Source organism: Echinops telfairi, unplaced genomic scaffold (genome assembly GCF_000313985.2).
Source record: "Echinops telfairi isolate 266 unplaced genomic scaffold, ASM31398v2 ScPeMD7_9;HRSCAF=40, whole genome shotgun sequence".
In the NCBI taxonomy this organism is placed as follows: domain Eukaryota; kingdom Metazoa; phylum Chordata; class Mammalia; order Afrosoricida; family Tenrecidae; genus Echinops; species Echinops telfairi.
Window position 1 is genome coordinate 32,535,098 of NW_022103906.1, and position 11,394 is coordinate 32,546,491.

Genomic DNA, 11,394 nt, shown 5'->3' on the forward strand with positions numbered 1-11,394 from the left:
GTAAGCCAAAAGCAAAAGGACAGGTATAACATGAGTCCCCTGAGGTAAGCACAATCAGCATAACGGGAGTGGAGGAGTGGGCACCTGTCGCACGGTGGTTGGGTGAAGGCGTGGACGGTTGGAGGGAGGGCAGGCCACGCCTGGGGAGGTACATGAGAGTCTTTCTTGTCTTTATAATAGACTTTTAGTTTCTTTGTATGTGGGAAACTGAGGACCGGGAGGAGAGTAGATGCAGACAAGTTCTCTATACTGACGATGAAAAAATCCTGGGGGACCAGGATTCTGGGTGGTGGGGGGGGGGGTTCACCTTTGTGAGTTGGAAAAGAGTCCCAGTCACATTCTCCTAATTGAAGATCATCCGGGCAATATCCTCCCATTATAGTGCTCCCTTAATGACACCTCTTATAAACACATGGCTGCTATGACCTGTAGGAGCAGACAGGCTGTTACTGTTCTCCAGGCCCTCGAGACCCTCGCCCCGATTATTAGGTTACTGCCCCAATGAGCTCAGAGACTTTGAGGGTCAAGATACTGCTCACCTTGTTATGTATGTAGGTGTCATTGGCAGGGGGTGGGGGCGGGGGGCTTGCATGCCTCAAGACTATGTTGGGAAAAGAATACATTCTCTCTCTCTCTCTCTCTCTCTCTCTCTCTCCCACCTGGGCCTGGCTACTTGGAGGAGGTATGTACCTAAAAACCTTTATGTGCCTTTTTATTTACTCCCGTCAATTACACAGCTGTCCCTTAGGACCCATCCGGATGTGGGCTGGTTCCCACATTTGTATATGATGTTCTTCATGTCATACTGTGGTGAAGTGAAATTGCTTGAATATGGCTTTTGTATCCCTTTGTCTATGATTTCTACTAAATGATCAGGTGGGATGGGCGAATAAGGTGTAGAGAACTCTACCTTGAGGGTTGGTACGTTTTGTTCGTCCTCTGTATACAAGAGCACCATCTCAGAAACAGTTCTCAAGACAGTCTTGGGACCATTGAGGAAGAAGAGCTACTAGTAAAATGCATGGGAATTCTATGTCTGAATTAGTAGGGTCAGCAGACACCCCAGCACTGACACCAAACACCCTAAGACTGTGCATCAGAGCAGCAGTTGGACGTCCCAGCTCATGCAATAAGGCAGAGGCCAAAGAATTCGGTGGCTGAGAGTCTGAGTACGAGACAGAGACTTGACTCCTCCCCGAAAGTATGTGCTGATGTGGACGGAAGTCTGTCCCCATCGTGTTTATGATCCGAGCTGTGGCAGGCAACCTTTTAAAATCTCAAATAAACTCCCATAACCATAAGTATTGTCTGCTAGCTTCTCATGAACATTGCAATGAAAGAGCTAAACCAGCCGAGTATTAGAGTGCTCAGAGAGAAGTGATTGATGTCAGAATAGAGTATAACACAGATGGAAGGTAGAGACGTGCCTGAACTCTGCCTCACAATCAGCACTAGGCTGGTGTGGAGATGTATTCTCCTTCCAACTGACGCTAGAGGAGGAGTCCATCCATCGACTCCCATAACACAATTTGTCTGGTCTTCAGTCATGAGTGTCCGGTGTGTCAAATATGTTCTTGAGATGATCTCTGAATTCAGGAAGAATATATTTGTGATAGGATTTATATCAACTGAGATGGACCAGGATTCTGCCATGATGTGATCTAATAAAGAGTGGTCAACTCCATGATGGGATCTTCAATGCAGCAAAGTAGCTGTGGGAAGAATAGATTTCCTGGATACAATTTGACTTTATTTAATTTTAACATGAGATGGTTTGCTAGTCTTCCTTTCGTTCTAATGCTTTTAGTGTGAATTGTTCTTGTTTGGTACCATTAAGCAGGCTCTGACCCAGAATGACCCTGGGCACAACAGAATGAAACACTACATGATCCTGCACCATCCTCACAATTGTTTCTGTGCCTGGACCTATCGTTACTGCCACTATGTCTCTCCATATCCTTGTGGGCTTTGCATTTTTGCCAGCCTTCCACTTTCCACTTAACATGATGTCCTTCTCCAGGAACTGGTCTCTTTGGAAATATGTCCAAAGTAAGTTAGGTGAAGTCTTGCCATCCTAACTGCTAAAGGGCAATCTGATCTTACTTCTTCCAATACAGATTGGTTTGTCCTTTTTGCGGTCCATAGCGCTTTCCATATGCTTCTCCAGCACCACAATTCAAATGCATCTATTCTCCTAAGCTCTTTCTTATTCATTTCCAACGTTCAAATGCATATACCGCAATATACCACGGCTTGGGTCAGACTCAACCTCAGTCCTCAAAGTAACATGCTTGCTCTTCCATACTATAAAGAGGTCTCGTGCAGCATAGTTACCCAATGCAATACGTCTCTTGGTCTCTTGACTATTGCTTCTATGAGCATTGATTGTGGATCCAAAAAAGACAAAATTGTTGACAACTTCAAACTTTTCTCCATTTATCATGATGTTACTTATTGGTCCAGTTGTAAGGATTTTGGTCTTCCTTACATTGAGTTGTAATCCTTACTGTAGGCAAAAATTCTTTAATTCCATCAGCAAGTACTTCAATTCTTCCTCACTGTCAGCAAACAAGGCTGTATCATCTGCATGCCCAAATGGTGAGAGGATTCAACCTTATTGCACAACTTTCCTGATTTTAAAGCATGTAGTATGCCCTCGTTCTGTTTGCAGAACTCTCTTGATCCATGTGCAAGTTCCGATATTCACGTTTTTCTCAAGGTTATCCACAGTTAATTTTGGTCCACACAGTCAATTACCCTTGTGTGATCAGTGAAACACAAGTAAACATCTTTCTGGTAGTCTGCTTTGCGCCAATATCCATCCCACATCAGCAATGATATCCTTGTTCCATGTCCTCTTCTGAATCTGCCCTGACCTTCTGGAAGTTCCCTGTTAAGGTGCTGCTGCAACCATTGTTGGATGATCTTAAGCAAAATTATATTTGTGTGATATCAATGGTATTGTTCTATAGTTTGAGTATTCCACTGGGCCACATTTCTCTGTGATGGATCCACAAATATGGATCTCTTCTCGGTAATTGGCCAGGGAATTGCCTTCCAAATTTCCTGGCATAGACCAGTAAATGCTTCCAATGCTTCTTCAGCTTTCTGAAATATTTCAACGGGCATGCTGTCAATCCCTGAAGTCCTCTTCGCCCCCCGCCCCCCACCAAACCATTTTATTGGGAGTTAATATAGATATCATATCATTCAATAGTTCAATCACATCAAGCAGTATTCTACAATTGTACAATCAGTTTGAAAACATTCTTTTCCTTCTTGAACTCTTTCACATCAGCTCCCTTTCACAACCCCCAACATCCCCCGCCCCCACCACCACTGTACCACCTAGAAACCCTTATTCTACTTGCCATCCCTATAGGTTCATCAAGCCTGGGTTTCATATATTGAAAAACATACAAACATATAACCAAAATTCAAGAGGTCACCCCAACGACAAAACACAGCTCAGATAAACCCCCATATGAACAAGCAAAATGCAAAACAACAACAACAAAAATACAGAAAATGTTGAAAACCAGATCAGGTGTAGTGTGCATCAGAGGGGGGATGAGCTGACAAGGTTTTAACCACTCAAGTCAGATTGCTCATTTTGAACTTAGTTATCTCTTCAATGTACTCTGGTAACCGGCTTCTTCCCATTCCTCAATCATGGATAGAGGGAAATCACCGGAGGCTTATTTAGATCCCACAAATGTGTCTTGTACTCCCACAGTCATCCCTAGCCTTCTGCAAACCAATTCCTCACAATTTAGGCTCTGATACTATTCCTTCCTTTGGCTTCGGATTATATGATTTACAATCCTTATGTCACTGGTGTTGGTGTGCTTCTTCATGTGGATTTAGTTGCCACTCACTGAGATGGCTGCTTGTTTTATCTGCTAGCCAGGGCACCATCTAATTTCTACACCTCACTTTGCTATAGCATCCATATCTACTGTGTTCCCTTCCTGAGGGTGAGTATCAAGCAGGGCCATGATGTAAGAATTAATTTTTCTTATATTGGAGATAGGATTTAGTGTCAGCCCAAAACCCCTTCTTGGATCTATGTTTATTTATCTGATTTTGGCTCCCTTTTAAAACCTCTTTGTTTTGGTAATTTATGGTAGAGAGTCTTAAAGATCATCCCATTGGGCATAAAGATCTTCAATTAACATTGTCTTTGATTATCCCCTGATATTAATTTTTTAAAGCCCTCTTGAGAGGGGGATATTGGGTCAAAGGAGTCTAACTCCATATCATAGTACCTGAATTATTCACTTGGACAGAATCAATTCTTTTGTGGCTGGATGCTATTTACAAACAATGGGCATTAATTTTTAGGGGTAAATTTACAAGAGAGGTCACTGAGAATGTCAGTCACAGTTTTGCCAGAATTATATATATATATATATATGCATATGTAATTATATATACATATATATAGTTATATATGTAAATATTATTTTGTTGGTAGCTCTTACAGATATCATAACATTCCATAATTCAATCAATCAACACGTCAACAGTATTATACAATTGATACCACAATATTTCAAAACATTTTTTTTCTTCTTTAACTCTTTGATATTCCATGTGTGTACATACCATAGTTTTTGTTTGTTTGTTTGTTCTAATCCAATCTTCTACTGATGGGAGTTTAGGTTGTGTCCAACTTCTTGTTATTGTGAACTGTGCTGTAATGATGGGGGGGTGTTATATATCTGTTTCTTATTTGGGGGGGACATATTCCCAGTAATGGTATGGCTGGGTCATGTGGTGTTTCTATTGCCAGTTGTTTTAGAAATCACCGTATTACTTTCCACAGTGGCTGTACATATTTACAAGCCCCCAAGCAGTGAATAAGAGTTCCAGTCTCTCCACACCTTCTCCAGCATTTGTTGCTCTCAGTTTTTAATTGGGCTACAGTTAGGGGTGTTAGATGGTATTTCATGGTTTTTTGACTTGCATTTCCAAGATTTCTAGGGAACAAGACTATTTTCTCACTGTGAATCACCTGTTCAGGTCCTTTACCAACCTTCTCAATGGGGTATTAGGTTGTTTGTTTTTTGTAGGGTTGTAGTATACTGTAGATTTTAATAATTAGTCCTTTGTCCATTATGTTATTGGTAAATATATTTTCCTAATCCGTGGACTCTTGTTTTATTCTTTTAATGAATTCTTTGGATGTACACAAGTGTTTTGTTTTTAATAGGTCCCACTCATATATTTTGTCTTCCATGATGTGTGCTTCCTTTGTTTTTTATCTGGTAGCCCATGTATTCCCTTCACTAGCGCACTTAGATTTGTCCTGTGATGCTTGTACAACAGGACTAATGTAATAGGTTTCAATAATGTATGCACGTAAAACAGTGCAGTATTGGCAAATGCATTATATTAATTTTACAGCAGTAAAAATAATATAAATGACTAAATAATGTGTATTTATTCATCACCTAGTTTAAGAAACAAAACTTTGCAGTTCTCTGTGTGCTTCTTCTCATCGGTTGTACTTTCCTGCTGCATTCTCAGGGACTGTCTGGTGGTGGTGGTCATAGTGGTGGTGGTGGTGGTGGTCATGGTGGTGATGGTGGTGGTGGTGGTGGTCATGGTGGTGGTAGTCGTGGTGGTGGTGGCGGTGGTGGTTGGGTGCCATTGAGTCAGTTCTGACTCATAGTGACCCCAACAGACCAAAATACTGCCCAGTCCTGTGCCTGCTTCACAATTGTTCTTATGTTTGAGCCCATCGATGGGGCCACTGTGTCAATCCATATTACATTGCTATGTCCTAAAGTTTGTAGTTGTCATTGCCTAACTAGTTATATATAATTTAAGGTTCAAGTGTCTTCAATAACTAAATGAAACATTGTTCAGTTTTAATGCTTCAAACCTTGATATAAAGGGAGTTATGTATAATATATGAGTTTATGATTATTTTCTTTATCATTGACACTGTGATGGTCACCCACATTACTGAATGTAGGTATAGTTTGTTCTTTTTTATGGCTGTTTGGCATGTTTCCCGATGACTAGTATTCCTTTTCAACATCCCATTATCTCCAAATGATTTATCAAATGCCTTAGGGAATGAACGGGAAAATGACAGGGATTCCTATTCCCATAAGGAGTGACATTCTGGGAAATTCACCTCCCTGGCCGATCCGGTCGCCAGGCGTCAGCAGGGACTTGATGGCAATGAGGGTTAAGTGTAGGGAATGTAATTCTTGGGTCGCACAGATGTTAATTTTAACAGTGTCAGAAATGCCAAGTCATTTTTCTAAAAGAGGTTACACCCACCCCATCGTGCATGAGTCAGACTTTAAGCTCTTTTTTCAGTTTTGTGCGTGCATAGTGTTATTTACTTTTCCAAGATTATTAATGAAGGTGAGCATTTTTCTTTTCTATTAATTATTCATGTTGTGCATTACAAAAATATGTCTGTTCCTGCCTACTGCCATTTTTATATTTTTATATTTGTTTTTTAATTGAATTTTAAGACTATGTGTTCTGGATACAAAATACTATAATGTTATATTTGTGCCAAAATCTCCCAGGTTCTTGCTTGAATTTCCACTTTCTTTCTGGACTATTTGAACAATGTATACAACTTCAACAAATTGAAGTTGATCGTTAAAATAAATTTCAAGTTTTATGTCTTGTTTAGGAATTCTTAGTCCAAATTTACTTCTAGAAGGTTTATATATTTGTTTCTTAATCTGCCTGATATGCCTTTTTTATGGTGAACAGAGAAGATATGTTTGTTAAATTGATCACTTCTGATATTCCTGTTACAACAGTACCAGGTAGCTAAGATAATATATATTTTATCAAATGGGACTCAAAATGGATCATTGGTGTAAATGTAAGATGTGGAACTCTTCAACTTCTAGGATATAATATAAGGAGGAAATCTAGGCCATCTTAGGTTTCATGGTGGATATTTGTATAGAGAGAATCAAAAGACAAGCCAAATACTGGAGAAAATATTTGAAAAGCACATATCCACTAGAGTGCTTTTACTCAAACTTTGCAGCTCTTAAAACTCCACACTATGAAAACAAATAGGACAATCATAAAATAAACCATTTTGAACAGACATTTTATCAAAGGACATGTAAAGACTGTAAATAGTACATGAAAAGATGCTTTAACACCTTGTGGTATGAGGGAATTGCATATTAAAACCACAAGATACCACTGTGCCCCATTTAGAATTGCTACAGTACAAAAGTCTGGCAATACCAAGTGATGCTGAACCGCAAAGATTGGCAGGAATGTAAATTTCATGTCTGGAATGAGTGTGTAGTACAGTAACAACGAAAGACAGTCTGGTGCTTTCTTACACAATTAAACCTAGGTTTACCATACAAAACAATACCACTCCCAGATATTCACCTAAGTGGATTTAATACTATGGCCACATAAAAACCTGTATGCTTATGTGATAACAGCTTTATTTATAATTGCCCCAAATTGAGAAGTAACCAAGATGTCCTTTAGATGAGGGGATAAGCAAAGGATGCAACAATACAATAGTGTTGTTTAGCAATAAAAAGACTTGAGCCATTAAATTATGAAAAGTAGTAGAGGAACCCAAATTAGTTGCTAAGTGAAAGAAATCTTCAAAGGGCTAAAGATGGAAAAAAACATATCTATGAAAAAAAAGGGTGGGGGGACCGTTACAATGGATCAGGGGTGAGAAAAGGGATGAAAGGGTGGAGACGAGCATATTTTTTTTTTAACATTTTATTAGGGGCTCATACAACTGTTATCCCAATCCATACACACATCAATTGTGTAAAGTGCATTTGTACATCGTTTCTCAAAACATTTTCTCTCCATTTAAACCCCCGACATTAGGTCCTCATTTTTCCCCTCCCTCCCCGCTCCCCCCTCCCTCATCAGCCCTTGATAGTTTATAAATGGGTATTTTGTCATTTCTTGCCCTGTCCGACGTCTCCCTTCATCCACTTTTCGGTTGTCTGTCCCCCAGGGAGGAGGTCACACACAGTTCCATGTAATCGGTTCCCTCTTTCCTACCCCTTCTCCCTTTACCCTCCCTGTTTTGCCACTCACACCACTGGTCCTATAGGGCTCATCCATCCCGGATTCCCTGTATTTTCAGTTCCTATCTGTACCAGTGTTCTTCCTCTGGTCTAGCCAGACTTGCAAGATCGAGCATATTTTAAGGCATTGGGACTACTCTGAGTGATACTGCAATGAAGGACACATGATGGTACATAGGTATGAAAACCCATCGGACTGCTCATCACAACAAGTGGACCGTAATATAAACGATGAACTTGACCCAAACCAAACCTAGTGTCACCGAGTTGGTTCCAACTTCTAGTGACCCTGTAGGCAGAAGAGAACTGCTCCTTGGGTTTCTGAAGCTGTAAGTCCCTGTGGAAGGCGACTGGCTCATCTTGTTCGCCAGGGAGAGGTCAGAGCGTTCAAATGGCTGATCTTTCAATTCCCATTTCAATGCATAGCCAACTGTGTCCCCAGGATGCCTAGGAACTTCAGTGACCTACACAGACACTTCTCTTTTCAAAGAAACATACCTTGTTTACGTGAGCTCGGAGTTGGTGACACTCAATCAAGTGAGGAAGTTTGTTGGCAATGTCCATCCAAGGTTTATAATGATCTGGAAGTTCTTTCTGCATTAAAAGTAGAAATGCCACAATGCTTTACATTTCTTTGGAAATCTATTTCAGGAAGTAGCTGCTTTTAGATTTCAGCTTTTAGACAGAATTCCAGTCCATTCAGTTCTAAAAACATGATTGATAAATCTTTCCATGACAGGTTCGGTTTGGCAGATTACACAGATTTACTAAAATATAGTCTTTGTCCTTGAGCACATTTATTGATAGGGAGATACATTCAGTCAGATATATCTCAATTTAGTATAGTATGCTTAATTACTGGTGCCTGTAAAACATAAAGGATTTGTAAAGAGGAGGAAGTCGTTAATTCTGTCAGCTCTTATGAGGAAATAAAGGAACATATTATTAGGAAGAGAATAGTTGAGTTGAGTTTTGAGTTTTAGGGTCTGAAAATGACTTTCAGAGTTCAGAGTGCTCACTATTACTCCAGTCTCGGAAAATCCCTTTCTTGGTGGCAAATTGAAAGAGGAAAGGCAATAAAGGCAAGACCAATGAACAGATAAGCAAAGATAAGTATAATTCTTAGGACTACAAATCTTTCCATGTGCTAGAATATAAAGAGCAGTAGAAAGTGTGATAGACAATGATGCTAAAAGGTTAGCATTCCGATCAAAAGAGTGAATGAAAAAGAGCTTTCCTTTCATGTAAGTTGGTGGCATGACTTCATTCTAACATTAGGAAGATAATTTTGACTACAGAATTTTAGGATATTGAGTGATATTAGGAAGCCTTTGAAAAAGTATTCATGGCCAAAATTTGAGCAGTGATAGTGAACATACAGAAGAGTTAGAGTGTGTTCAACAGCTTTTTGGAAAATAAAATTCAAGTGATGGCATGATTAACTTTTGTGGAGAGGAGTTCAGGTAAGATGATTTATAGCCTTAATAGCTCCATTTATGTGCCCACTATAGATTGATGTGCCCTCCTCTCCCTGTTTAGCCAAGTAGAAAAAAGGCTGTATTATAGAAAATCCAGCTTTTTTTTTTCCAGTAAACTAAAGCTGCTTTTGTAAATCAAGTTATAGTGTTACTCAGCCACATTTTTTCTTTTCTTTTTTTAATAGTCTTATTGGCATATAATTCATATATCATATAATTTAATGTTCACTCATAGTAAGAAGAGTTACACAATCATCACCACAATCGATATCAGAACATTTCTTCTTGTACTCATGTTTGTTAGCTCCTCAGATCCCCAACAACCTCCTTGTCACTCATCCAGGTAAGTATTGGTCCAGTTACTGCCTCTATATATCTACCTGTCCTGAATGTCATATACAGACAATAACACAAAACCAAAATTATGACCAAAAAAAACATGAACAGAAAAGAAAGCAGAAATTACTGCCTACTGAAATAACTTTAAAATGGGTCAAAGGAGACATACAATGATGATATTACATTTTACCCTAACTGCATCTGCCACATTGACTTTTGCAATGCTCTGCCAGATAGCAAGGCCACTCACATCCCTGCACTGTGGTCAGAGGGGATTCACCAGAAGTGTAATCCAGGTGGGAAACCTGCAAATGGATTTTGGGCTTTCACTGTCATCCACAGCCTTCTCCCAATCAGGTATTCAGAATTTAAGCTCTAATATTGTTCTCTCCCTTGGACTTTGATCTATAATCCTTGGATCCCACAGGATTACTAACTCCCATTTTTGGTGTAAATAATGCCCAGTCGCTTAAATGTTTATTCTGTACAAGTCAACGATTTATGTATTATGGTCTGAAAATCTGGCCTATACATGTATAATTTCATTTCCTCAACAGTGTTCTAAATTCTATACCATTGGCTAAATTAATGATAATATCATTTGTATGTTATTCCCTGAGTACAGTGATTCTCAACCGGTGGGTCATGATCCCTTTGGATGTTGAATGACCCTTTCACAGAGGTTGGCTTAAGACCATCTGAAAACACATAAATATTCCACAACATATAATTACGTATTGTTTTGTGATTAATCACTGTGCTTTAATTATGTTTATAGTATGTACTCGTGTATAAGCCAACCCAAATATCAGCTGAGGCACCTAATTTTACCACAAAAACTGCATTAAAAAATGTGCTGAAAAATTCGGCTAATACTTGAGTATATACCGTAATTATGTTCAATTTGTAACAATGAAAATACATCCTGCATATCAGATATTTACATTATGATTCATAACAGTAGCAAACTGACAGTTATGAAGTAGCAATAAAAATAATTTTAGGGTTGGGGGTTCACCACAACATGAGGAACTGTATGAAAGGGTCAAGGCATTATTAGGAAGGTGGAGAACCACTGTCCTGGTAGATGATTTATAATGTTCTCTTAAAAATGATGATAGTGCTACGGGGGCCAACATTGGGGCCACGGTGTAGGACTTGTGCCCGATCTGACCCCACCACACCGGGGTGAAGCACTAAGAGCGTGCAACAGTCAACAAAGGGAGCAAAGCAAAGAAGTTCCTGAGGAATCCCCAAAATAAACTTAGGGGATAGGGTGTGGCACCCCATCAGACTAGACCAGAAAACACACATAAAGGTCAACAACCAAACCTGGAACTATTTATAGGCTTTTCTTTTTTTGTTGCTGTTTTCAGTTTTGTTGTTGTTTTGTTTTGCTTTATTTTGTTTTTGTGCTTATTGTTGTATTTGCATGTCTAGTTAGATAAGATAGGTGGATAAACAATCCAGAGAAGAAAACACTGGGACCAACAGTTCTAGGGCAACACAGG

The 11,394-nt window shown here is 39.4% G+C and overlaps 1 protein-coding gene across 2 annotated transcripts in view; it reads right to left on the reverse strand.

Moving 5' to 3' along the window:
- IDO2 (indoleamine 2,3-dioxygenase 2) overlaps positions 1-11,394 on the reverse strand; it is a 76,307-nt gene that overhangs the window by 44,158 nt on the left and 20,755 nt on the right. Inside the window, exon 2 of one of the 2 annotated variants that reach the window (XM_004707666.4) lies at positions 8,565-8,660. The exons of the other annotated variant lie outside the window; for it this stretch is intronic. Within the exon in view, the coding sequence (XP_004707723.1) occupies positions 8,565-8,660 (96 nt within the window). The remainder of the gene's footprint in view (positions 1-8,564; positions 8,661-11,394) is intronic. 2 annotated transcript variants of the gene reach the window in all.